Source organism: Pyricularia pennisetigena, assembly GCF_004337985.1.
Source record: "Pyricularia pennisetigena strain Br36 chromosome 4 map unlocalized Pyricularia_pennisetigena_Br36_Scf_6, whole genome shotgun sequence".
Classification (NCBI taxonomy): Eukaryota; Fungi; Ascomycota; class Sordariomycetes; order Magnaporthales; family Pyriculariaceae; genus Pyricularia; species Pyricularia pennisetigena.
Genome location: NW_021940918.1, coordinates 550003 through 577071, shown reverse-complemented (window position 1 = coordinate 577071; position 27069 = coordinate 550003). Strand labels below are relative to the sequence as shown.

The window sequence follows — 27069 nt, the reverse complement described above, 5'->3', positions numbered from 1 at the left end:
ATGGGGAACGCTTTTTCGGACTGGCATGGATATCTACTTGGCTGTTGCATGCAATCGCTTTTGATTGGCCAAATAGTACCCTATACTAAAAAGTGTAATAGAGTGCTGACAAGCTAGTCCAGCTGAAAGAATTTCCAACCGTTCACTTTAAGAAGAAGGGACATCATTTCCGCGTTGGGAATATAATAACTAACCCATTTGACAGGGAGTTTGCCATGTTAAATGCGCCTATTAGTCCATTGTTATCAAGGCCGAGCTTGATTTTGCTTTGCACTTGCCTGCGTGCGCCTGATTCGGAGTAGTACTGTGGGACATCATTATATCTCCCTGAATTCACTCAGAGGTGCATGTTCTACTCCCCACAGTCCTTAACAGTCGCTGTTGGCTTAAAACGGAGCGCGCAGGATATGTCAGCAGACGGGAAGGTGAGGAAACGGTAGAATTAGGCGTATATGTACGTCCATGCTTTTGATATTGGATGCGGCTGAAGGTAATTTATAACCGCCATCATTTGGCCTGTGACGAATGAAAATGCTCGACAGGGTGGGCAAACGTACTTACTACCACTTGGCGGGATTGTGTTCCCCCGTATCGCAACCCACAATCATCAATCGCGAAAATTGCAGATTGGATTGGCCAGGGCCTTCGAGGAGTGCTAACTTGTTCATAATCGGCCTTGGAATTGGGGAAACGCAGCCCTGGCATTATCTTCCTCAGTGTTTCTCCCAAACCTTGAATATAGAACGAATCTCATAGGCACCAAGCATTCAGTCCAACGCTCCGGACAAATTTTCCCTCCTCGAACTTTCCACCTCTATTGTGGAGCGTACGTTGCAATATCGTCGCGCCCCCGCACAGCATTATGGGGTTTTTCGGGCGGAAGAAAAACCCCAGCGGGGCTCCCTCGAGTTCGGGAAAACAATCCAGTCGCTGGAAGAAGATCTGGCGCTGGAAATTGCGCGGTTCAAACAAGATTTCACCGGTCCAAAATGAATACGAAGTTAACAATGCGGCTAGTGTTACCGGACCGCCTCGTCAATGCAGGAACGCTTCAAACACAGCAACATCTGTCGAGTTATTGCATTCCGAGTCCTGCCCAACGAACAACAACCCAATCCCGAACGATGGCGGTGCAACGGCAGCCTCAACGTCTTCATGGGATCTGGCATATGAAGCCCTTCGAGAAGAGAAACCAGAAGTAGTGCAGGCATACGAGCAACTGCTGTCCAAAACCTTGCCTTACCTAAAAAAGACATCCTCCACTGCCGACCTGAACGACATCCTATCTAAGGAGTCTAATGAGCAGGCGAAGCCACTCCGCGCGTCCAATACTGAAACAGCGGAATGAAACGCACAAAGTGATACAAGTTCGCGGAAAACAATGGAAGACATCATCGTTATGGGCCAGGAACACATGTAGGGGAAGCAAATTGCCGTTAAGGTCGGGACGCAGAAGTTTGTGGTACAAGATCAGATGCAACATCTTGTCACAGGTATCCAATTTGGAAAAGACTGGATCGACAATGCGGTGCAGGCAAGCCCGATGGCAAGTACTGCCTGGGTGGGCGTTTGCTTGCTTTTGCCCCTCCCGACCAATCCGGCCGAAGTCGACCAAGCAAACAAAGAGGGCTTCGCGTATGTTACCCAAAAGATCCAATACTATACAGATATGGAGTCTTTCTTTTTGCAGGAGAATGAGCAGATTTTTCCAACAGAGGCGAAAAGCCGTCTACGAGAACTGTTTATCGAGCTTTACAAGGCAATTATCGACTTCCAAGCCCAGAGCGTATTGCGGTTTTTCAGGAGTCGAACAGAAAAAGACGGAGTAACCGAGTTGCTGGACTATTCCGCCAGGCATTGGGCCTCTCACTTCCGCGAAGCTAATATCGAAAACACTGCCGTTTTATCTTTGGCATCAAAGATTTGTGATCCAAACTCGAACCATTATGCAGCGTGGTTTGAAATTTATCGTCAGTTTGCCAGGGGCTTGCTGGAAACTGCTACAAATCTCATTTTAGCGGCGCATTTTGGGCATAAAAGGGTGGTTCAGATGCTGCTGAATACAGACAAGGTCGACGTCGATGCGAAAGATGCCAGCCACCAACCTGCGTGCAAAAAACACAGTATTTGCAAGCTTACGCCGCTCATTCATGAGAAATCTTAGCCAGCTATTTGAAGGCACATCTGAGTTATGATGTGTTCAGCATCTCTTGTGATGCCGTTCAGCAAGTGGCAGGTGTATCCAGGGATCTGCGTCCACTCCTTAAGCTCGGAAGCGCCATTACGCGAGGGCATTACCAAGACTACGTGTATGGACTGGGAAGGGTTATAGCCTCCAAAAATATTCTTTTCAAATGGGTTTATGCTAACAACTCAAAATACAGAAGCTTCCAAATAGGTAAGAAGCCACAGGTCTGGCGCCTAGGCTAGCCACGTTCGATCTTTTTCTTAAAAACGATCTTTATCTTCTTCTATGAATGAATATATCAGATCAAGTCGCGGTTCCTATTTCGTGAATTAAACTCACCGGAATGCAATCTTTCATGGTGGAGGATGCACATCGTAAACTAGGCAAACTGTTGTTAGCATTTCCCGTCACCGAGTCCTCGGTCTTGTTCTGAAACATTTCGCTAGTATCATTCTTTTCGGAGGCTTCGAAACTGTTCGCATTGCATCCCAGAGTCGTCTGCTTTTCCTCAATCTAGACTGCTGTTAACAATAACAAACATTCACGGCAGAAATATTGTTAATCTTACCAAATCAGTGGACAGTGGGGGCCCTACTCGATTTGCCGAGTGGTAAACGAAGATATTATTGCCCTTTTTCATATACGACCAGATGTCGAACCCGTTGCATTCAAGTTGATGCAACTTTTGAACCACAGTTCTCCTTATCTGGGCATCCTTCTGCGATAAGTGTTTTTTCGTAATTGAGCGTTGCATTTTAGAGCATGTATGCACAACCCACCCTCACATAGACCGGGGAATGCGATGTTCTTAACAACATTTCAATCACGATTGCTTCCCGGATTGTTACGCATGTCCAGCCTTTCGTATCCAGGAAATTGCGAGGTTCAGGAAGCCTGGAAGCTGGCATTGAGCGGGGCTCAAGTTATTCCTGAATCCAGGGTAAGGGTACCGCGGGGGTTCCGGATTCCGTTAGCGCAGTGGGTACAGATTTAAGGCCTGCAAGACGTTACGGACTGTGTGAAAAGTGCGAGTAGTGACGAATTATGTTGTTTCTCAAGGAAATGCCCTGAAGAAATGGCTAGTGCTGCATAATCTGTTAGCAGATGCTAGGCCTACGTTAAGAACCGTATGTCCTCCGTTTGGCAGGCTGCGCCTGTCGTGCGGTGCCACGGGCAGCGCCAGCCACAGATACGGCGTCTGATATTCTCCAGCGGTCGCGTATGGTTTGGGTTCGCGTAAAGCGAAAAGATAGAAAATTTGCGATGATTCTTTTTTCAATCCTTTTTTAAAGATTTTCTTCTTGGCGTAACTTGGCCTTGGTAATTATTTCGAAACTTCTTTTATGCGCCAGTTTGAGGGGTTTTTTTTTAGAAAAAAAATGTACATGTAAATACAGTGCTGCCAGTTCAAATAATGGCTGGCAATAGTCTGGACATGGACCAGCTTTTCAGAGCCATATATATCGGAACGAAGCAAAATCTTGACAGCATGCTGCGGACATTGGAATTTCAATTATACAAAAATCAGTCTGTACCTAAATCTAGGGCTTACCTCGACAACTTGTTTCAAACATATCGGAACGGCCAGGACCAGCCTAGAACAGGCCTTTGGGACTGCTTGCAAAACATGCTTGGAATCAAAAGATATTTTAGACAAACCAGTGTTGCAACCAGTACGGCTAATTTCCACCAGTCGGCCAGAACCAGAGTTTGACTGCATTCCATCTTTAATTGGCGCAGATCTCAAGGAAACATATACACAAATGATGAAAAACAATCCAGAACCACTGAAAAGGCCGTTGTTCGGCTCTTTACCTTTCTTGTCTATTGTGAACGACCTTTTGAGCTATGAGAGGCTAAAGATGTTATCGCCATTATTGAGACGGAGCGTGAAGGCTTTAAATGCGAGTGAAGACCATTTGACCAGGCCGTCCTTGGACACTGCCCAGGCATGATTGCACGTGCAACTTGTTCACTTCTCAATTAAAGAGTTTCTCCTCGGTAAACCTGGTTTCGAAATCTCCATTGCAAATTTTGCATCGCCCAAAAATGTTTGTCATATTTGACGGATATCGGATACGGAATAGCCTGCAAACACGCACTCCTGGCGCGACACCTGGTACAAGCCGTGGATCCGGGCGCTGGCCAATAGAGAGGCACCTCGGCGGGAATAGTGTGCGCCCATCTAGGGGGCGGCTTACCGCCCTCGGTGCGGAGCGCATGTCCCGGCTGCTAATGATGAACAGGTCCCAGGGATTCTTTTCTTTGACCGTTGGCTTCATATGCTCGAGCGAGCGAATGTTGCGATGCTAATCGATCCGGGTGATCTTCTGCCAACGTCGTTTCCCGAATTCGCACCACGTGTTCCAAAAGTTTGAAGGCCTTTTTTATCTTACCGTCAGCCATTAAGCATCTTCCTGCCCAATAACCTAGATTGTTTTCTTCTTGCCAGCTGTCATTATCTTTGCCGTCATTTTGGACTGCTTTAAGCACATGGGGCAAAGTTTGTCGCCATTTTTCACGCTCTTCCCACTTATTAGTCGAAAAAATCCGTTTTAGGTGAACCAGCACATCCTGCCTTTGCTCTCTGGAATTGCATTGCCTTTTTACCCATATTCGTAAAGCGAAATGTACCAAACGATGCATATCATACGTGGCACCATTTTCCTGTTCTGTCAAGAATGAGTAACCACAGAGAACTCCGAGTGCCATGCTCTGCTCTGACTCCAGCCCAACTGATGGAAATATCGACGGCGGTATTGCCTTAAACTCAATATGGGTCATAAAGCTGAGTAGCTTGGCAGCACCCCGATCTTTCCGAATCTGCTCAAAGGATACCACCCAAGTGCTGACTATGGCATGCGTCTGGTTAGGGTCCCTGTTGTCGTCATCCCACTCTGTCTCCAACAGCTTTATCATATCGCCTTGTGTATTTCTCAAAAGACGGATGTATTGGGACACTGACACTGTCGTCACGTTCATATATGAGGTCGCCTGGGTAATAGCCAACGGTAAGTATGTCAGAAATTCCAGGAGCTCGAACACATCTTGCTCGGCGTTTTTGGCCTCACCCTCACCCATCCGTTCAAGGTTGGTTATTTCGTTTTGGGCCAACTGGTGTGCGATGTGCCAATATCGAGTCGTGAACAGGATTTTCCCCTTGTTCGAGCGAGGGAAAAAGTCACGTATACCCTCCTCCTCACGTCCTGCCAAAGTTTCATTATCGATATTGTCGACGACAAGAAGCCAACAGCCGGCCGTGACAGAGCTAAGGTGGTTTTTGACCAGCTCTTTCGCATCCTGCTTTTCCACCATATCTGGGTACAGCAAACTGGCTATGTCCCTGCACGACTTCTCAAAACTTGCCATGCTAAGGGCTTGTATCCAAAAGACGGACCATTCTGGCTTATTCTCCTTGACCCAAAAGCACATCTTGAGGGCCAACTGCGTTTTACCGACGCCGCCGAGCCCAGTCACTGCAATACGCTGGTGGCCATCGTCATCGCCGATAAATCGCTTGCCCGTTAAATCGTCGATAAGTTCGGTTCGCCCGACGAAGTTGCGGTTCTTTTGCAGCTGGGAGTGCCACGGACCGGCCTTTACAGCTTTTAAGGGGCCTACAAACAATGTCTGTTAATTGATGCTGAACTTAGATCGAATAATATATACAAAGGACCGAGGGATGGATATATGTTATATTGAACCCTACTAACCTGGCTGCGGAGGAGGGACCCACTGGCCCAACAACGCCTTCATGCACGCCGCTGCGGTTGCTGCTGCGTATGGCTGCCATGCTTTATTATTGTGACTGTCCGCGTAGTCGCACGCACCCTTAATAATTACACATGGAAGGTTATCCCGAACTCCAGATCCTTCCATTTCGAAGCCAACCAGGTTATTTGCTGTCGCAATAATGTCGCGATCTTCGCTTGACTTGATGATGATGTTGCCTGATCCTATGATGCCGAAATGGACCATGGGATTCACGAGGTCCTGTTAAAGACGGGTGCGTTTAATCGGTTTGGATTTGTCGCAGCAAACGTCGCACTCCTTATCGTCGGCTATGTGGCGATATCCTAACGGGAAAAGGAGATCAAATTCCTTGCCAGGGTATTTATATTCTAAACCGTCTTTAATTTCTAACGATTTAAGATATTCTGCCATCTTTTGCTGGAGTCGTTTCCGGTACGTTTTAGACTTTAGTTTTGCCAACAGCGAACGTATCTCCAGATTCGGCCTTCCATACGCATCACGAAGGGTGTTTTTTACCACGAACCGATTTGAATACTGGCGGCCAAAGTCGTATTTCACAACACCCTCGCTAATGATAACGTCGCCAAGTACCCTTTCGGTTTTCCTGGTTATTCCGGTTTCCTTAGGGTCGAAAGGGACGACGCCAAGGATGCCCACGATAAGTGCGAGCTTGATGTTTGGAAAGCTCCACCGGAAGCTGGCGGCCGCGCTGGCCGAGCTGACGTTTCCCATGTTCCCGAGGTGAGCGAGGACAACGTTGTGACGGCCGACGAGGCCGGTGGTGTAAGCATTGGGATCTCCTACGGCCTTGTCGTAGGGTTGGCCGTCGGCGTTTTCTTCCCAATCCTCGTCGAAAATTGAAAGCACTGCATCGGCTTCAACGGGCAGAGCGCATAGAATGGCAATTTCAAAATCGGGACGCCCTGCAGGGCGCGGAGGTGGGCTGCTCATCGGTGACTAACAAAGAGTGATGCGGCGTGAACAAGTCGTGCAGTGTACAAAGGTACAAAAGCGGTTAAAAATACACGAGTTTAGGAGTACACGATGCCAAAACGGATTATACAGACCTTAGCCATCGATCGGGTTTTGGGGAAACCCTGGAAAGCTAAGCGTGCATTAAAAATAGTTTCGATGGATAACGAATATTTGTCGTGAAATGCGCACTAAATCAGTGTGTACGATGGGAGGAAGAATAACGACGATAGGATGAAAGGGGACAGGGGATATAAGCGAGGGGGAGGATTTGACGCTTATCAGCATATCCCAATTTTTCAGGAGCTCAGCTGCAGCTACCCCTCGGATACCTGTTGGTGATGAGGTAGTGTCGTTCATCTCCTGGCATGCATGTATGGGCTTATGCTACGATGCAATACCTCCACAGCACAAAGAGACAGAGTAATTGGCGATTGTATGATATATGTGAATGCCTTGGCTCACCCAAAACGGTTTTAAGTTGGTGGCCCGGCGCCGTTCGGGGGTGGAAACGGTGGTTATGGACCCCACCCACACCACACCGTCAACCTCGTCAGGTGCGGTGTTATACGTAGACAATGAAATACATGTGGGTCAGGAAAAATATCAACTTGAAGTGTCCGTGTAACGCTGTGGCTGATACCATAATTCGCTTTCGCAGACCAACAAAATCTGCTAACATGGCCGATGAAATGCAGAGCACTCGCTAACTTCCCAAATGGATTGTGCTTTGATGGAAACTACCACCCTGTAAGTTGACTTAAATTTACGCTAACTTTTTCCTTGCTTTTATCGACAACTCGCGAATCGGACCTTACAGCATACCCAGCGACTCGCGGCAGCCTCAAAACTATGCGCTGGTAGCATCACCAATGGAAACCCCGAATCCGTCCGTGTTTTTGAACCTGCAGCTCCACGCCCTCCGCACCCTTACCAGCATGGAATGAACAGCTTAAGCAGAGCGCCACAATCAAAAGAGGCTGTTTCCTTTCTCAAACTTCCGATCATGCAACATACCACACAAAGGCCTCTTAGCGCCATTTCTGATATACAAAATGGCTAATAAATCCATAAAACCTCCCGAAAATGGGGCATTCCTCGGAGTACATTACAAGACGCCGGGTGCAATTCCAAGCGAGGTATGACCAAGGTAAGTGGAGGCAAGCTCAACTTTCGTTGATTGATTCCACCAATCATTCGACATATATCACTCTTGTTATGAACTTGGATATTGTCTTTGAATGTTGTGGAATGAATGTACAGAATCTCACAACGACCCTCAAAAGCAGCTATGAAAAAGAATATCTATTAACCGGGTTCCTTATTCACTCCGTCGACAGAACCACAGCAACGCCACACACTGGTACACTTTCAGACAAACCACGAACTGTGCCCAATCAACTTTGAAATGGAAATGTAAATAAAAAGGCCTCCACCAAAGGAGAAACTGTGTAACTCATAAAGTGCAGAGTAAGCGTTATAACTGCTGCAGTCCACAAATTTCACCACACCTTGCTCTCATTTCTCACCCGGACTGTATGCAATTTCATCCGGCTATATATGAATTCTAATTGGACTGGGATGAGCTCCACATGACGAGGAATTTCCAGGAAAGGAGGCCTTCGGACTGGACTTGCTAATGTGAAGATCTCAGGCCAGCACCGGATGATACGCTCGGAGGGAGGTCGCAAGCATTTTTGTTTGTGGGTTGAAAGTCTCTCTCCTAATAGAGAAAACAGACGTTGGAGCACATAATTCCCAAGTATGTTTGCCAAAGCTCCTCCCAACAGTTGTGCTGATCGTTGCATTCCCAATTCCTGCCACATATGAGCTGATGCCTTGCAACAGGTTATGCAGTCGACCAGACCATAAAGACAGGCAGTAGCCGCTCTTGCTCGGATCATTTGCTCCGTCAGCTTCAACATAATGTCAACAGGAGGTAGACAGGTTCTACTTGGTGTACCAGAAACAACAATGAGCAAGTCACCCCCGCAAATCCGCTCCCTCATCAACATCCCTTATTTCGTTGGGAAGTCAGCAAAGAGCTGTATTTACATGTTTGCGATGTGACAACAATCTTTTCCTGCAGCAGACTCACGCATTGTGCCAAGCATCTGGTAGCAATCGACGCATAGTACCGAACCCGTGATGCATGCAGTGGCTTGCATAACGTCGCTCGATAATGGATTACTTTGGATCAATGTACTGTGTAGGTTGCACGACTTGCTCTTCCCAGTTTTTCCTCGCAAACCATTTGCAGTAAATAAATCGATGACGAACTAGTACAACTATGCTTGCATTCCGCAAGTTGTAACTTTCACGATATACAAGCGAATATCACTTACAAATACATGTTGACCAATCCACTGAGAACTAAATTAGCTGAAGATCACAGTGTTTAGGCTCTAGTACAAATGGGAGTGCATCCCTTCAAACCCGATTCGATATTTGCATTCCTTGCCCTAAACTCCAAGCCGTTCCACCGCTTCCTTGACTAAAAAGACGGTTATTCGGAGATACTGTTGCCTGCGGGTATCTCTGCTTTCATCTTGATCAAATCTCTTAATATCGATCTCTTACTGAGGTATCAATCGCTTCAGTACCCGTCAATCATTTGCCAAACATGAAGAAAAGAACCAGTCGCCGACAACAGGAAAGAGTCACAACGTCACTGATGTTTCCGTTGCTTCATCCTCAAATCGTTGATGCTGTCGGCAAGGACATATGTCCAGCTTGGGAAAACAACGCACAGCAGGACGGTCCATGTACCAATGATTACGACACAAATGTATCTGGCCAGTTCAGATGTTCCAATCGGGCATGCTTCAAAGTCTGGGGCAGTGGCCTGGTGGCGATTCGAATAATGGCATTTGATGATAATCGGTACAATACCATCGTCTACAACCAGCATTGCAAAAAATGCAACAGCCTCTGAATCATGAAGCTCAACGAAGCCCGCTATGTCGAGAGAGTATCTTATCGACTCAAAAAATGGGCAGGTGTTCAGCAGGAAACACCACCCTATCAAGCGAAAAGTGGTCCTCCACACATGGACGAACTTTGCGAAGGATGTATCCAAGGCCATTGTCGGCAGGGAAAACGCAATGATCTCATCTCTGGATTCCAAAATTTGGCTCTCAGCTGATCTGGGAGGGAATTTCGACAAGCCATCTCCCATCATGCCGCGCTGGATCGAAATAGGAATCCGGGCCTTGTGCCTCTTCCGGAGCCTGGTCTCGAGTTTGGTGTCTGCGATGGCGGGACGTCATTTTCTCCATATCTAGAACGATGATAGTAGTGTCCAGCAGATTACAGCACAGAATTCATCGTTGCAACTTTGATACGGCTCTTTCTACTGAACGGACAATACCTTTATAGCTTGAATAAAGTTAAAAGTACGAGTATTCATAGGTTTACATTCTCGATCACCCATTGTTCAATGCTCAGCACCCATTTTCAACCCGTTTAGTGCCAATATCTCAAATCTACGTATTGCGGCTTTTTTGATTCACATTCCGAATAGATAATCCGAGTCCCAAAACGCTAACACCAAACCCTAACCACCTGACAGCCGTGCCTTAACCGCTAACGCGTGGACACTGACCGCTAATGCCTGAATAACTAAAACCGAGGCAGAACGCGTCGCTCAGCAACCCGCCGAACTGATACCAAATCCAAGAAAGGTTGAAAACCATCAAGTGTAAATCTAAGCTATTTCTGACCCTCCAAAGACTGCTTCGCCACCCTTGCTATTTCTAATCGTAAATGCTGAGTGGCGAGGTGCCGTCTGTGGGCGACATCTCGAAGCGAACGCAAGCTATATATAAGACAGGTGATGCTTCGTCAACATCTGTAATCATATTGAGGAACGGGGGGTCACTAACTCGTCCTCGCTTAAGCCCGGGATGCGAAATTGCTGTTTGTGGGCGTCAACCGGAGCAGACTGTATCCAGGCTTTCGTTAGTAGATATGAATAGGAGGGATCAAAGTGCGTTGGACGAAAACAACAGGCAAACCAACGATAAACTGACCTCGCGGCTTCTTTTTCCCGAAACACGCCAAAAAGACTCCGCACATATGCATTGCTCTGAAAGATGGCAAAAAAAATCGAATTTGGGGGATGCGATGACAGGAGTCAGTCTACCAGACTACATGGAATGGGAATTGGGTTATATATACACATATTCAAACCCGCAGACGTATGGACGAAGGGCTTGCTCGATGGTCGAGTGAAGACGTCATCCCCAAGGACTGTTTCAGACATGCGAGGGAGGATATAAATATTGAACGCCATGATCTCCAAAGGGATCAAAGTGGCGTGGAAAATGATAGGTATACAACTAGGTCGAGTAGGATTTTACGTAGTGGAAAAGGGATGGCGACAAGAAGAAATCAAAACGAGAGCAGGATAAACACGCAAGACTTTGACAACCGAAAGGGACTTATGAAGTGATCCGGCTAGATGGGCCAAAGAAATTATGGCAGATGGAATTTCCCACAGATGTTTGCGATTATGTTTGTCGCGCTCGACATGAAGGAAGACCCAAAAAAAGAAAAGAGATAGAGACAGGCACAGAAAAGCGCACTAGATACGGTAGGTACTTGGAGCTCCTCACGAACAGTCCAGTTGGTAAGGCACATATAGGAATAAAGTAAGGAGCTTTCACCTGGTCTCCTGGTAGGTATCTTGAAATGCCTCACTATACCTGGGCTTGGCTGCCACGCTTTGGTATTGGCTAGTGCCGCAATTTGGACAGGGACACAGACACAGGGATGAGGTCACTCAGTTACCAAACCAACACTGGTGTCACCCACATGCCTTGACCGCGTTAAGAGGAGATGGCTTTTCTGGGCCTGACTTTAACGGATAGGTCCCAATAAGCCTCTAGTAACGTGGATTGAGAAATTTCCAATGCGTTCAAAATTTTCAAATATTCTGAAGCCCAAACAAACAGTTTTGTGTCTTCTAATATACCAACCGGTGCGCTTAGGATCAACACAAACTCGGTTTTGTGTCCCCGGTGTTCTTTTGAGGTAAACGACTTCGAAAAGCCTTGAATTTGGTCGCTTGATGTGCCGCCTAATTCAACACCCGTTTTACATTGGATCTTGATGTTTGCTGGCCCCAAACTTAGAACTCTCGAGTCCGGGCAGTATTGTCCGACTTGTTGCCACCAGTTGGGCCTGACGGCAAACATACTTTGTGTCTGAAAAAAGCCACGTTAAACAAAGGTTGTTGGCGAAGTAATCAATTGGTTGGATGTGCGGCCTTCTGGCAGCGTTAAAAACATTAAGTAGGGTGAGAAGCTCCCTACCTTTCGCGAAGTTAACACTGTACTGGCTAGCACGATTAGTTGAGGCACAAGCTATTAGTCCACTCGTTAGCGGCTACGTTTCAAGATTAATCTGCTTCGAAACTCCGCGGTTTTCAGCAGTACTGCACTGCCAAAAAAGTATTCTATAATATACCTGTAGTGATGGGGTTTTCTGGAGATCAGGGTCCGAAACTCGGGGTGGAAATACAGAGATTAGGATTCAGAACCAGAAGGATGCTACCGTCAAGATATAAATGTTAGCAATCGTGCTGCAAGGCCGAAATCTCGCTGGGTAGCAGGATGCGTGACTCCGATAAAGTGCTACCCAGGCATGACGCAGTGATCGAGCACAAACCACGCTTGGAGCTGTTGCTGCGACCCAACGAGCATTAATTTCGAGTGCTTAGATTTGTATACTTATCCGCACTGCACAGTCTGGAGACATTCTTGACACTGGTCTTGCCAGCGGCTGAGGTACGGACCAGATGTACACAGACCCACATTGGGGTACCTCTCTAGAAACCAAGTAGGGAGAAGCAGCTCGCAGGAACAGAGCAAAAATCTTTTAAACTGCCCAAAAGAAAGCAAAAACTCCATGTGCCCACCACATGCACTCTATTAGCATATAAAGTCATACTAACTTGGCTTGCAAACTACAAAAAGCCATTGACTTCACAACATGCGGTAGGCATTACGGGCATCAATATATGGCCCAGAGACGAAGCTTGTCAATCTATCGCAATGGCCGCCTTTATCGCTGTGCTCACCCACTCCTCTGCCCGCCGCAGCTGTTTGGTGGCGTATGTCACGCTTCACAACACCATTTCATGCCACGTATTTGTCTAGTGGCAAAGACCTGCGGCTTGGCATTATTGGACTGCTGTTATGTAGTATAGGCAGGGAAAATGAGGGGTAACTGCGTCTACGTGCGCTATAAACGATGCAGGCTCCGAGAGAAGTGCATTTTTGCTTTTCAGCCAGGCCTCCAGGCAGCGTAAAGGTGGGAGATATCCCTCAGCCAAACGGGGTTGGCCAGACGAAATGACCATCAGCGGACAGACAGCCCGCCCAGCGACCCATTGGCTGTCGATAAGTGTTGTAGTATATCCTTTGGTGATCACAGATATCGTTGGATAGCTATCCAAAAGCGCGCAGCCGGAAAATAATCTGCCCCCTCCGTTTGTACGATACCTAAAACAAAATGGCAGCGCCAGCAGAGTTGACGGAATTCGTAAAACCCAAAAGCCTGGCTTTCCGCGTTAACGGTATCCCAATCGACCACGCCGATAAGTTCGAATCCACCCTGAGGTCTATTGCTGAGCAGATCCCAGTCCTGCGTGAAGCCACCGATTCCATAATCTGTCGCTCTTTGGCACGACAAAACAACAGGTTCAGCTGCGCTACCGTCTCGATCATTACGTCGCTTTCTGCAGACGAGCTATCCGCACAATTGAATCGGTTTGGGGGCAGCCCCCGATACCGCTACAGCTGCAAGTTCGAAGGCATTACGCCGTTGTACGATGGCAAAGACGACGCCGATGTGGAGTAAGTTCTCTGCTGCCCGTGTACGCCCTGCTTGCCATTTTTTCGCTCATTACCTTTGTCCTTGCTGACTCGCAATTTGCAGCGTTATAGCAGTACCCGGACTTGGAAGCCACGCACTCGGCTCCTGGAAATCCCCAAACAGCGACGACTTCTGGCTCCGCGACTTCCTTCCCGAGGACGTACCAAACATCCGAGTGCTGCTTTACGGCTACGACACCACACCGGCGAACAGTCGGTTGAAACAGTCCATCGAGGGTTTGGGCGTCACTTTTATGGAACAAATTATCGCTTTTCGGGCGGAAGATGGGGTACGTGGTCCGAATGCCGTATTGGCCAGCTTGAACTAATTGGAACCTATAGACTTTTCGCCGTCCGGTTGTTTTTATCGGCCACAGCCTCGGCGGGTTGCTGGTTAAAGAGGTAAGGCTATTTTACCCATAGCATACAAACAATAATTGACTTTTTTAGGCGCTTGTCCGGGCTTGCAACCGAAATAACGATGAGAACACAAACCTATCCAAAGCCTGTTTTGGGATGCTTTTCTTTGGCGTGCCAAACCTCGGCCTGCAAAATGAACAGTTGATAACTCTTGTTGGAGGGCAGCCGAACCAATCCTTAATTCACGCTCTGCTCGTTGACAGCGACTCTGAACCATCGAATTTCTTGAAAAGACTTGGCGATGAGTTTTCTAGGTGCTGCAAAGGTTGCTATCGAATAGTGACTTTCTTCGAGCGCATGCTTAGTCCGACGCTGGAGGTGAGATATTTCACTATCAAAATTACGAATATCAACGTTAATTATTATTTTACAGGACCAAAATGGGAAATGGAAAAAGACGGGCCCCTTGACTTTACTGGTTACAGAGAAATCTGCTACCAGTACAGGCTTGGTTGCCGCAGCCGATGAAGATAACGTCCCCCTTAACAGAGATCATTCTGGGCTTGTCAAGTACGAATCTAGGGACGAAGGCGACTAAACCGTCGTGAAAGAAAGAGTTAAAAGACTTGTCAAGGACGCAAAACCAAAGGTAGCCGGGCGGTTCGCTGAACACAGCACGTTATTCCTTACCATGTTGTAAACACCGGCTAATTCCGTAGTTTAGATTTGTACCAACCAGTCTCTGACGACTCAAGCTTGCCTGAGGTCTCTGGCCTTTCCGGACATGGATGGCCGGCTCGATGGTATTGAAGAAGCTGCGAGTGGTACTTTCAACTGGCTTCTCGAGCACAAGACCTTGAAAGAATGGAAGCTTCAGCGCCGAGGTCTGCTTTGGATCAAGGGGAAGCCCGGGTCTGGCAAATCAACGCTCATGAAATATGCCCTGCGTGCACTTCCTTCCGTCTATGAACAAAACGCGTTTGCATTTTACTTCTTTTTCCATGGCCGCGGCAACGAATTGCAAAAAACCCCACTTGGTCTTTTCCGGTCCCTCCTGCACCAAATACTTAATAAAGTCCCCGGTGCACTGTGCGACCTGATTAAATATTTTGAAGATAAACAAAAGACAATGGGCGAGCCTGGAGAAAAGTGGCAGTGGAGCCTGCAGCCATTACAAAACTTCCTAAAATCGGCGCTTCCAAAAATCCTGGAAAGGTTTCCGGTCATACTTTTTATCGACGCACTCGATGAATGCGGCGAAAACTTAGCTGGCGACCTGATTGAATATCTCCGCAACCTACTTGAAAGCATTCCGTCTACCAACTTTCGACTTGGTGTTTGCTTTTCATGTCGTCATTACCCTATCCTAACACTGGATGCTGGATCGACAATAAAACTGGAGGACGAAAACTCTGCGGATATCAGATTATATGTCCAAGGCCGTTTTTCCAGGTATTATCCAGGCGCCGATATCGAAAGACTAATATCTGATCGGGCCCAAGGTGTTTTCATGTGGGCATAGTTTGTCGTGCAACGTGTGCTGCAATTGCATAACAAAGGCGAGTCGCGTGGCAATATTATAACCGAGATCAAAACAACGCCGGAAGCTTTGGACGACCTTTACCGCGAGTTGACAGAAGACATAAAAACTATACCAGATGCCATAAAACTCATTCAATGGATATGTTTTTCCACCGGACCACTAACAAAGGACGAGCTGCAATGGGCCATGGTAATCGACCCCAACAGCACTTGCAAATCACTAGACGAATATCGAGGGTCAAATAACTTTATCGTCCACGACAAAATGGATAGAAGAATTACGGCTTTAAGCTTCGGTCTCACAGAGGTCGTGACGTCTTCCGGCAGGCAGTTTGTCCAAAGCGTTAGAATTCGGTCATTTAATATTTAACAGATTCTGAACAAAACCTACATATTACCTCGTTCACGTTCAAGTGGCGTTAGTTTCACCGTGTAGGATTGAAACAACCCAAGTTTTCTTTTCGTTTCTTTCAGGGCGTCGGACTTTAACCCTAGCTGGTCGCTAGCCATCTTCAACTTGTTCGTTGCTGTAGCGACTTCTTTTTTTGCGGCTGCTATCTGCTCCTTTTGCTTCTCAAGGATGGTCTTGTGTTTGTCAACGGATTCCTCATGCTTCTTGCTGTGTGCAACCACTCGGCTTAGCTCCTGCTCGAGTGATTTAATCGTTGATTCCAAGTCCGCGTTTATGGTTTTCTGTGCCTCAAATTTTCTATGGACTGTCATTTTGTCCTCCAAGGCCTTGTTGGTCTCCGCGTTCTGCTCCAAAATCTTCTTCGTCAATCGTTCCTTTTCGGCTTTTTGTCCCGCAGTCAGTTTAGCCAGCTCCTCCAAATTTTTTCTGTAAGCACTGTCTGTGGCGCGGAGCTTCTCTTGAACAATCCCATGGTCTTTGAGGATGATCTGTAGCTGCTGAAAGCTCTCATCCTGGGAAATTTTGTTGATAGAGGAAATAAGCTGGTGTAGAAGAGTTTCGGGCTGATGATAATGAGTGAGATTTGCCGGGACAGCTGGGGAACTCATGACGACGGCAAGTGAACTGATAACTTCGACAATAATACAGTAATATATGTACCGGAGTAAACTGAGTGTATTTTCAAATTTGAGGTTTATATGCCCGCAGAATCTTGTCCCTTACAGCACCTGTCCAAAAATAACGCAACAATCCCAAAATCTCACCAAAAGTCTGTATTTTCACAAAGCCATAACTTTCCCAATATATGAGGCGCAAACTCGTAGATTTAAACTCGAATAGATATTTAGTAAAATAAACATACATTCAAATTCCACTGCTATTGCTCCTATACTGAGTAATTGGTGAATTTTTGAAATAAAAATGCCAAAATTTCCAAAACCTGCATCCACTATACATCCCCTGTAACCCACTGTAACGGTATTTTTTCAACTTTTGCTCGTTTATATTCGTATTTACAACTCTAATAAACAATAAAATCTAATAGTATTAGTATGTAAGAAAAGAGAGAGTTTTAAACTATATACTGATAGTTTCTTGGTATGGTAGTATTTTGAATTGATTGAATTATCTGTTGTTGAAACCCGCGAAGTTTGGTGTGATTTTGGGATCGTTGCGTTACTTTTGGACAGGTGCTTGTAAAAGCTGCGCCTCAGTGTATGACAGGTCAGTCCCTTATATAGGAAACCTTGCTGCTCTTCGACACTTGGCTTCGAAAAAAAAGAAGAAAGAGAATCAACATCTACGACCGGGGCTAAAGCAGTCCATTGGTCATTCAAGTTGGACACGCCAGCCCCAAAGATGCATGTTGGCGATGAGGCAAGCACGCCAGCATTTAGATAAGATGGAGTTGGCTTGCTAAATCAAGCGAGATCGACGCTGAATGGGGCTGCAAGATAGAACGATTGGGTAGTTTCTGTTGCAACTTCATGATGCCAATACAGTTGCTGTAATCTGCCTATTTAGGCGGGATGCGGCCATCCGGATATGTGTTGTGTGTGCAACAGCAGTCAAGGCTGTTGGCGGCAATGAATGGAGAAAGATCATGCTCCCCACTATCTGTGTCTCCAATCAAGATTTCCCACGAGTTTCAACGAGTAAAAAAACTAATATCATTCCACAGCGCCGTGGAAAGGTTAAAAATTAATGGCTCGTGTTTTGCTGCATCCATGCGGGAGTGTGGTGTTGGCATAAGAGTCTGTCAGGCGCATCTGGAGGGTGGTAGTCTAGAATTCCAGTCCAATGGCGACGTCGGCCAGACAAACCTACTGTTCTCGAAATGGCACCACTTCCCCTCACCAGGTCACAAATGACGGCCACCCTCCAGACGCAAGCATTTCGGGCATAAATTCACAAACATTTACGTAGAGGTCGTGAACATGGAGCCCGCCCGAAGTTGGCTTGACCGCAACCATTTACGTTTCGTGACCTGGAACCAGGATCGGGGCCTCTTACTATGCCTGCGCGCCCTTTGCCCGTCTGCTCCCCCACTCAGGCTGCTCACCCTCTGCTCAGGCTGCTCACCCTCTGCTCACCCTCTGCTCAACAGGGCGGTCCTATTCGATTGGTGACCGTTGGGTATGCCCCATCGTTTATTTGTAACCTACTACAAGGCTGGCTGGCGTTATTTACTGTTTGAGGTCCCCGCGATAGCTCACAACGCACAGTACAAAAACTGTATGGGCAGCCGCCTGTGCCCGCATGCCTAAACTGGATTCAACCGTCCTTCAGTGGTGCACGCTCGCTGTTGGGTTTGCAATGTCACCCATGACAAAAGCAGCTTCAGGGCGAGAACTTTACCCCCACACAGCAACGGTAATGAGTTGAGGATGCAGCATGCAGTTATTAGAAGGGCGTGGCGGGGGATCACTGATAGCAACAACGTTCGAGAACTGGATATATTAATTTATTGGGCATGTGATGAACACCTTGCACATGAAATTAGGTTCTGATAGTAGAATCAACGGCGCGCCGTATTACTTAGACATCCCCAACAAACGGATTTATGACAGTACCCGTGATGCATAACTCAAGCGAAGCCCCAATGCCACCGACACCAACATCCTTAACGCAGGTCATTTCGGATTATGCAGCTGCATTCAAGTTACCCAATCATTTTATCGGGAGATGATGAGGCAGAGCATCCAATTTACGAGCGCTCTGGTATCCACCATTACCTCCTCCTAATGTCAATTCGGTAAAATTCTTGTAACTACGCGGTCATTTTCACGAATGGCGCCTCCAAAGAGATAAGGCTACAATATAGGGTGATTCTGTTCGAATATCTAAGCTAAGGTAAAAAGGAGGTGAAGAAGGCACGAAGTGCCAAACGCGTGCGAGTACCTAAAACCGAGCCCTGTCCTGTATCACGTAAGGTGGTGTTGGCCACGGCTGGCAGTAAATCCGGCACGCCAATCTGTAGCATTCATTTGCCATTATCGGAGGGCTCATATCATTGCGTGAGTAGAATAGTCCTTGGACTGCGCATGGCGGGCTCCCATGCCAATTTAAGTACTTTTGCATGGGTGTAGCAAATGGGAGGAAAGTGGTCACCATGGGTGATAACCTTCTGTTAAAATAGTTGCAATACAAATATCTGGAGCAAGATGTAAAGTTGCTTGCACGTTGAATGTGAGGAATGGTTCGCAATCAGACCAAAATTGGGCCCGTACATATAGGTAGTTTGAAGAGACGACCCTAAACCATCCAAAACTAATTTAAAATTTTGTGCTGGCAGGCCATATCGTATCAAATAACGGGATCAATGAGGGTATCCGGGATGCCTGGCTCAAGCAAAGCTCCCTTGCCACCCGATATAGCCTCAGCCTGCTTGGGCATCTCAACATCCGACTTCAAACGGCGGCCGACTCCGTCGTTGCTTTCACCAGCATCAACAAGCATAGCGCCGTTGTCCCCACCGTGTTCCTTCGACACGTGACACGTCCAACCAAACCGGCAAGAAATGCGCACTTCGCGACCCGACTCCAAACATCTTGGGCAAGAAAATGGTGACTCAAACTGCTTTCCGTGCTTTTTGCCAAGATGCGTGGAGAAGAACCGTCCAGGAGCCGTGATCCATCCGCAAAGCAGGCACAAGGCTTTTTTGCCTTTGTATATTTCCAATTGGCCCTTATCGGTTCGCCTTTTCTTTCTGGGGACCACCGTTTGTACGTTGTGGTTCGCATCTTTCCCCTCTAACTCTGGCTTGTCACTCTTTTTGCACCCATCCCGGTTCCGTTTGAAGTCAATATTGCTTTTTGGCAGCGCCGGGGCGTTATGCTCGCCGTGAACCCTTGCGACGTGGCTGCTCCATTCTGCGGCATTGTTTATTTCCCTTTTTTCATTGTTGATAATGCTGCATGCAGGACAGTCGAAAAGCTTGTCAAACCGTCCTTCCCGGTGGTGCGTTTCTAAGTTGTGCCGTGTTAGATTCTTCTTCGAGTTGTAATCATGGCCACATAAGCAACATATATGTTTTGAACCAGCTAGTCGGTCGCATGTGAGTAGCGTCGAGGCCGTGTCGGCTTCTTTCTTCACAAGCGGCCATCTTGCAGCGTTCTGCTTGCCGTGGAAATAAAAGACGTGCTGATACCAGTCGTCAGCACCCTGGATGGTATAAGGATTTTTGCAACTGGGACAGTCGAAAGGCTTCTCAAATTGAGCTTGATGCTTATTAACGTTGTGTCGTATCATGTTTCTCCTGTCTGTAAAAGTGGTTTTGCATAGGAGACAGGTAGGCATTGGTGCCTGTGGTGACTCGAGCCCCTCACAAAGTGTCGCAATGCTATCGTCTTCACAGCGGAGAAAGTTGAGCAGCGAATTGCTGAACTCTGTGGATCCGACTTCATCTTGGCACAGTATTTGTCCAATCTGCGTGGCGGCTGTCATTGAATCTTGATGCCGTGCTTTCCGCGGGTTGATGTGTTGATTTGGCATATCGTCTGTTCTTTTTCCATCTGCGTTGCGTCCGTCTGAATCCTCCCAGAATTCCTTTCTCCTCCGCGCTACTCTCAGCTTGCACAATATGTCTATCGATTTGCTTATACGCGACTGCACACGGTTTGCCTGCTTTTGGGCCTCTGGCGAGGGATCAACTTTGAGCCTGGCATACTCGGCACGGTAAGCGCGTATGCGGGGCTTCTGTTCGAAGGAAGCGACATCTTCCTGGGTAGGGTATATCGGTGCATTTTTGTTCCACGTGAAGGACATGTTGTGCGTAAGCTTCAACAGTTCCTCGGTCTCGTCACCTCCAGCATGGTCCCCGAATGTGATCTTCATCAGGTCAAAGCTTACGGCCCTTGGCTGATAGTTTTTTTCGAATATCGAGGTAGAGTTTGATAGCACATAGTTTCGCTGGGCAGAGGTGAGAGCCTCTAAAATTTCAGTCAGCATTGGTTCGTACAGCGATCCAAATCCAGACCCGGATGGAGTAGCACTTACTGTCGAGGTCGGCGCCTGCACCGACTCGCAATGCATACGGCCTTATTTTTTCGCGAGCACCAGCCACAAGAACCAAACGGTGAAACCCCCTGAGAAAGGTGGCATAATCTATCTGAATTATTTCCCGATCCAGCATCTCCTTCTTCCAGCGCATTTTGACGTAATGATCGTTCCTGGGTCGTGTTAGGTCATCGAGGGAAGTCGTTGAGGTGGCAAAAGCTTGGTCGTAAATTGCCTGTGTAATTAACAGTGTTGAGAGGCAGACCAATGGATCTTTTGCAGGAAACACTGGGAATTCAACCCTAAATTATAGTGTGCAAGTAGTTAGCATTTTTGAGAAGCGATAAAAACGTAACAAGGGCCTGGATCTACCCACTTCTCGTCCTGCGATTTGCCAGCTTGACTTCGTCTCCTTTTGTTTTGTAAAATCGTGATATTTACGCGAGGAACCATCTTCGTACTGGCTGGCAACCCTGGGTGTCGAACTAGGTCCACTTCGACTTGCTTGTATTTTAGTTTTACAACACAGCCAGGGCGAAAACCGCCTGTGCGCATCACGAGGAATGCCTTGTGGAAGTCGACTCGATCCTGGCGGCTGCAAGGAATGTGTTCTGCGCTCACCCACAGCGCCCTCAATAGGACGAGGGCATCCACAGAAGTCGCCCCGACCTTCTTGAATGTTTGCTCCTGAACGAGATCGTACTCAACAGTCAAATCCGTTTTTATCCACTGGTCAAGGCCTGCGTTAATACTGGCGAATGGAAGCATATGACAAACTTCAAACCCCATATGGAACTCACATTCGAAATATCGGCTACTGGTCCCGATCCCCGCTTCTTCTGGCTATCAGAATACATGAGGGTCCATCGATGCGCCTCTTCGCCGTCGACGGTTTGCCTTTTCCGATAAAGTATCGTGTTATCGACCGCTGTTACTAAAGTTCTCCATATAGCCGAAACGCTTAGATTCCTTTTTATCGACCGTTCGATATCCATGTCGTCGGACTCGTCGGACCAAACTTCTCGCGCGGATTGGGCAATATAGTCTTCGAGGAACCATTTGCAGTAATCCATCGCTTTGCATGCTGGGAGGCCTCCCCGACACAGATCAAGCCAGATCTCGTCCGGATCAACGTCCGGCTGAAGCTTGTGCACGACATCATGGAAAAATCTGTTCGTCAAAGAATATCCTAGAATTAGCAAGTTGAACTGTAGGAACAAAAGCAAACCTGGGTAGTGCAAAAGCCTGCTATATCAAAATAGGCTTAAATAAGACTCGCTTACCCTCTCCAATGTTTCATTACTTGCTCCTGTGAGTCGCGATACTTGTCACAATCCGCGCGTGGCTTCTCCCGCAACGGCTTATTTGAGGTCAAAGCCGAGGCATACTTCGAAGCAAACTGCGCGACCCGTTCCCCGAGTTGCGAGTCCTTAAAGGACTGGACAGGCCGCGTCGTTACGATGGGAAAATCCGTGCATTGAATCTCCATTGCACTGCTTTCTGATGGCTGATGGCTGGTGGAAGCAAAACAATCGGCAATGGGCTGCGAACGAGAAGAGAAGAGGGTGACGGGCTCTCGCCATCCTCAGAAAAAGGGCGGCGAGACGCAGGTCCCCCTCCTATTCTCTGGAGGACATCGAGCGTCCTATGGCCATGATCGCGCATGGCCAGAAAACGGGCAACCGTTCTCATGACGGCGAGGAATCGGTGGCGGCCAGGAGCATTTATTCATGGATTCTGGACAGGGGTGGGGCGGGGCGCGAAATGGTGGGCATCTATTGGCTGGGGATGTAGGTCGAACGGCTCCCATCGCTCTCTCGCAGTCAAGACTGCCCTCACTGGTTTGACTAGGGGAGAGCGGACGGGATCCCGTATATTCCAGTGGGTATGGTCGTATGTGATGGAGTTGGTGACGCAAAAGAATAATAAGGATAACAAGCAAAAAAAAAAAAAAAAACTTACGCAAAAACTCCCCAAAACTCTTAGCCAACCCATCCTGCCTCCAAGTGGAACTGATCCCCCCATCCAGGATCCCAATGACTCGAAAGTGAACGCACCTGAGGCCCGGGATCTCGAACCTCTCAATTTCCCAGCCGCGGTCCTCGTCGCCCAGCAGCAGCCGCAGCCGCGATATCGACAGAAACGAGCGCAGCCACTCGTACTCGTCGTCCTCGAGCACCCAGAAGCCGACGTTTGCGTTGGAGCCCTTGTCGCCGGACCGCGCGTGGACCCGCGTGCCCAGGTGCGCGCGCGCCGTCGGGCCGTGCAAGAGGGCGCGGTGCGGCTCGCGGGAGTCGACTGAGATTTGGCCTGCGAATGGCTGGGTCCTCGGAGGTGGCCGTGCGGTCGTGGGCGGCTGCGAGTCGACCGTAACTCGGAGGGTCACCTCGGTGTAGGGGATCAGGAAGGGCTCGTAGTCGACGTATGGTCTGGGTTGGAGCTGTGTTGTTTGGGGTATTCTAGTGTCAGCTGCGGTAGGAGCTGAGAAGGGCATGGGGAAGCTGGAAACTCGTTTATGGGTGGTGGCGGTAACAGCAGCAACAGAAACAGGCGTCTTATTACCATGCGCACATCCAGACACATGTGCATTCCGCAATATCCACCTAGAACGGTATAACCCCCGATCGTTCGAGGAAGTGTGGCCAGCGTCTCGGCACGGTCCGCCTGTGCAAAGACACGAAACGTGCACGTCGCCAGAGCTTCGGTGGGGGCATCATGCTGGGGGACTCCATACTGGTCGACGCGGAGGACGGTGTAGTCGGCCTTGTTTTGGATGATCTCGTCCAGCTGCCTACGGAGCGAGGCCAGCTTCTCGGATATGTCGAGCCCAGACGCAAAGAGATAAATCTCGAGCTGGTAGCCGGCCAGTGTGCAAATGGCAAGCTTGGTCGTCGGCGGGGGTGGTGAGCCTGTTATTCCAGAGACGGTGACACTGTGGTCAAATGTGTGAGTGAAGTAGATGAATGCATATTGAGAGGGCGAGCAGTGGATTGTTAGCATACCGGTTCTTCCCACTCGCCTTGATCTTGACCCCTCGCAAATCCGCGACAGCGTCTGGGTTGAGGTAAAATGGCCCCTGAATCTCATACACCAGCTGCGCGGTGACTGTATCTTTGCTGACCAGCCCCCTCGCCCCATCCTGCAGCAAGATATCAAAGGTGCCATCGTTTGCTATCTCGGCAACGGGAAAGCCCTGGTCGTAGTTGTTTGGGATATGCTTGAAACCAGAAAAGTTACCGCCCGTGGCATAACATCCACATTCAATAATGTCTAGGCCGAAATGGATCAGAGATGGTGTCAGCTTCAGTTCGAGACCTGACCAACTTGCGATAAACGCAGAACGGGGGAATACTTGTCGCATACGTCCAGCAATGAGTGCACCGGCCAGTCGGTCGTAGTCAGTCTCTGGCCAATCATGCCACCATGCCGCGGCTCCTACGCGTAATTTTCTTCTCATCAGCTATACCGTGTTAGGACTGAAAGCGGGCTTCTTATCACCGCCGTCTCAGATTTCTTGAGACTTGTTGCACGGGCATATTTTCCTACCCATGACAGGGCTCGCATCGCAACACCTCCCACAGATGACCATGTCGGCGCCCAACTTCAGCGCGGCCACGATCCCGCCCATGCCGACGTAGGCATTCGCGCTCAGCACCGGCTTGTCAATGTCGGAGAGCGTCCTGCCCTCGACGTCAAGGTGCTTGGCGGCCCTACCAGGCGCTTTGAGCTGCTCCAGCATGCCCATGACGTTGTCGCCATCGACGTAGGCGATCTTGAGGCCCGTCACGCCGTACGAATGGAGCAGCGCCCTGATCTCGCGGGCCATGCTCTCGGGATTCAGCGCACCGCCGTCGTGCACGACCTTGATGCCATTTTTGGCGATGATGTGAGCCGTCTCACGGTCCAGCTGGCGGAGGAAGCCCGGCTCATAGCCCTTGTTGGGGTCTTGCTGCTTTTCGAGGGCGAGCCATGCTGGAGGAGATCGGGCAGAAAGAAGTTCAGGGTTGTTAGTGGACGTCACAGGTATGTGTGTTGCGTATGCTGGACGGGGCATGCAAGCAGATATTTATACTGTCGGCATTTTTTATATAGTTACTGTACGGGCCTTACCGTTGTTGGCCTCGGCAAGATAGTCGGCCGTGATCACATCGACCGGTCCCTCGCGCACAGCTCTCCTGAGCGCGAGGGGTCCATCACCGGTGCAGCCACTGACATTGGCGATTCTGATCGGTCGGCGTGGCTGGATCATGGTCTTTCGAATTAGTATGTTGACTTGGAGTACAAATGTATATCTTTTCGTGGATTTTGCATGTAATACATGTGATGGCTGCTGTAGTATGTTTTGATAATCAGGTATATGATGTGAATACTGAGTGGGGGGAAATAGTCGATATAGATGGGCTCCGGAAAATGACGAAACTGTTCCAGCGACTCAAAACAATGCAGCACTCGGTCGCAAGCACCGAGGTTTTTTTCAACCCAGAATGTTGGGCCTTATTCATCCAAACATCCATTGGAGTAAGCGTCAGCAGCAACCGAGGCTCCGTACCTGGGTTTGGAGCAAAGCAGTAAGTAGTAAATCGGAGGTAAAGGTTGATTTCCCCGCATCTACACAACACAAACCAAAGAAATACTTCACTTGGGTCACCGCACAAAGTTTTGTCTGGTGCGGAGTCGGAGACGGAGTGTGAAAACAAAAAAAAAGCCTCATGATGATCCACGGTCTTGTGCAATACAACATACTAATTCATTGTGTGTTGACTGGGTGGCAGTGTGTACCTAGGTGAAGAAAGAGTTCATGGTGTCGATCGAAATGGCCAACTGGAAACAGAGGTTGTTCACCTCGAGGTCCAGGTGCACAGCTAGCATATTAAATAAATTCTCGATGGAAACATGAAGATAAACGTCTATTTCTCCTCAAACACAGGCTCTTCCTCGGCGCAATCAACCTTTTCCTTTGCGACCCTGCTCACCGCAGCAGCAATCTCGTCCTGCCCGTCCATCATATCAATCCAACAGTTCCCGATCGCGTCCTCGTCCAACGCCAGCAGCTCCGCCGCTACCTCGGCCACGCTGGCCCGGCTCACGTTGCCAGTAGACTTGGCCGTCTTTCCGAGCTCGACTTTGCCAGCCGGCTCGTCGCTGAGCGTCCCGGGCCGCAGGTTGATACCGACAAAGTCCCGGCCGCGGGCGCGCGACTCTCGGTACAGCACCTCGTCGGCTGCGATCTTGGCCTCGTAGTACTTGGGCAGCACTTCGGTGTTGACCTTTTGCATGGCTGCCCAGGAGTCTTCGTCCCACCACGAGGGTTTGCTGCGGCGCGAACCCAGGTATGAAATCATCAGGAAGCGCTTGACCGTGGATGATGCGGCCGATCTGGAGAGGTGGAATCGTCAGCAACCGTTTTGTGTGTATGTGTGGAGGAGCTGTGCTATACACTCAATGCTCCTTGATTCACAGACGATCATCATGATTATTTGAAACTTACGCCTTGATAAAGTAAATCGCTGCGTCTCGATCCACACCAAATGTTCGCGATGCGGGTCCTTTTCCACCGGCACCAGCCGACCACACGACATAGTCCGCCTTTGACTCCTGTAGTACCGACTTGGCGTCGCTTTCGCTCTTGACATCCTCGACACTGTGAACAAGGACCTTGAGGCGCTGGCTAGCTGAGGAGGGTGCAAGGGCCTTGATGCCGGCTACCTGATCCTCACTCCTGATGACGCTCGTGACGCTCCATCCCTTGTTCAGCAGAATGGGAGTGAGCAATTTTGAGATCTTGCCGTCTTGAGAAGGGTAACACGGGGGCATATGTTAGCACACCATCATTGTCCCAATAGTCAAGGGTATGCGCGATGAGACAACTTACTCCCTCCGAGGATTAGTACGCTCTTGGCCGGCATTTTTTTTGGTTTATTTTCGCGATTAAGTCTAATACTTGTGGGGGGGGGGGGGGGGGGGGG

The 27069-nt window shown here is 48.6% G+C and overlaps 9 protein-coding genes across 9 annotated transcripts; 4 read left to right on the top strand and 5 right to left on the bottom strand.

Annotated features, from left to right (window-relative positions):
* Positions 1–2491: 2491 nt before the first annotated feature.
* On the bottom strand, positions 2492–2942 carry PpBr36_05750 (uncharacterized protein; the record flags this gene model as incomplete). The annotated part of the gene is made up of 2 exons (XM_029892902.1): positions 2492–2701; positions 2757–2942. 2 exons carry the CDS (start codon positions 2940–2942, stop codon positions 2492–2494), a joined length of 396 nt encoding a protein of 131 aa, XP_029745654.1.
* Positions 2943–4420: 1478 nt separating this feature from the next.
* PpBr36_05749 (uncharacterized protein) lies at positions 4421–6892 on the bottom strand (the record flags this gene model as incomplete). The annotated part of the gene is made up of 2 exons (XM_029892901.1): positions 4421–5805; positions 6409–6892. The coding sequence occupies 2 exons, from the start codon at positions 6890–6892 to the stop codon at positions 4421–4423; spliced, it is 1869 nt and encodes a 622-aa protein (XP_029745495.1).
* A 739-nt stretch (positions 6893–7631) lies between these two features.
* On the top strand, positions 7632–8058 carry PpBr36_05748 (uncharacterized protein; the record flags this gene model as incomplete). The annotated part of the gene is made up of 2 exons (XM_029892900.1): positions 7632–7663; positions 7734–8058. 2 exons carry the CDS (start codon positions 7632–7634, stop codon positions 7858–7860), a joined length of 159 nt encoding a protein of 52 aa, XP_029746222.1. The 3' UTR covers positions 7861–8058.
* Positions 8059–9536: 1478 nt separating this feature from the next.
* Positions 9537–10232, top strand: PpBr36_05747 (uncharacterized protein). The gene is made up of 2 exons (XM_029892899.1): positions 9537–9884; positions 9913–10232. The coding sequence occupies exons 1-2, from the start codon at positions 9852–9854 to the stop codon at positions 10195–10197; spliced, it is 318 nt and encodes a 105-aa protein (XP_029745501.1). The 5' UTR covers positions 9537–9851; the 3' UTR covers positions 10198–10232.
* A 3197-nt stretch (positions 10233–13429) lies between these two features.
* Positions 13430–14749, top strand: PpBr36_05746 (uncharacterized protein; the record flags this gene model as incomplete). The annotated part of the gene is made up of 5 exons (XM_029892898.1): positions 13430–13773; positions 13856–14081; positions 14134–14193; positions 14242–14529; positions 14585–14749. 5 exons carry the CDS (start codon positions 13430–13432, stop codon positions 14747–14749), a joined length of 1083 nt encoding a protein of 360 aa, XP_029745497.1.
* Positions 14750–14935: 186 nt separating this feature from the next.
* Positions 14936–16063, top strand: PpBr36_05745 (uncharacterized protein; the record flags this gene model as incomplete). Its single annotated transcript, XM_029892897.1, has 2 exons — positions 14936–15653; positions 15711–16063. The coding sequence occupies 2 exons, from the start codon at positions 14936–14938 to the stop codon at positions 16061–16063; spliced, it is 1071 nt and encodes a 356-aa protein (XP_029745982.1).
* Positions 16064–16080: 17 nt separating this feature from the next.
* PpBr36_05744 (uncharacterized protein) lies at positions 16081–16713 on the bottom strand (the record flags this gene model as incomplete). Its single annotated transcript, XM_029892896.1, has 2 exons — positions 16081–16487; positions 16542–16713. 2 exons carry the CDS (start codon positions 16711–16713, stop codon positions 16081–16083), a joined length of 579 nt encoding a protein of 192 aa, XP_029745981.1.
* A 2698-nt stretch (positions 16714–19411) lies between these two features.
* Positions 19412–25352, bottom strand: PpBr36_05743 (uncharacterized protein; the record flags this gene model as incomplete). Its single annotated transcript, XM_029892895.1, has 11 exons — positions 19412–21036; positions 21104–21338; positions 21629–21832; positions 21904–22273; positions 22387–22617; positions 23062–23543; positions 23666–24035; positions 24106–24373; positions 24467–24538; positions 24650–25075; positions 25214–25352. The coding sequence occupies 11 exons, from the start codon at positions 25350–25352 to the stop codon at positions 19412–19414; spliced, it is 4422 nt and encodes a 1473-aa protein (XP_029745983.1).
* A 658-nt stretch (positions 25353–26010) lies between these two features.
* PpBr36_05742 (uncharacterized protein) lies at positions 26011–27009 on the bottom strand (the record flags this gene model as incomplete). The annotated part of the gene is made up of 3 exons (XM_029892894.1): positions 26011–26479; positions 26592–26892; positions 26976–27009. The coding sequence occupies 3 exons, from the start codon at positions 27007–27009 to the stop codon at positions 26011–26013; spliced, it is 804 nt and encodes a 267-aa protein (XP_029745502.1).
* Between the last annotated feature and the right edge of the window lie 60 nt (positions 27010–27069).

Bases quoted from the DNA above. Each gene is read 5' to 3' on its own strand.
- PpBr36_05747 (XM_029892899.1), top strand. From the start codon at position 9,852: ATGAAGCTCAACGAAGCCCGCTATGTCGAGAGA. The intron at 9,885-9,912 runs GTATCTTATCGA...AAAAATGGGCAG, and splicing joins AAGCCCGCTATGTCGAGAGA to GTGTTCAGCAGGAAACACCA.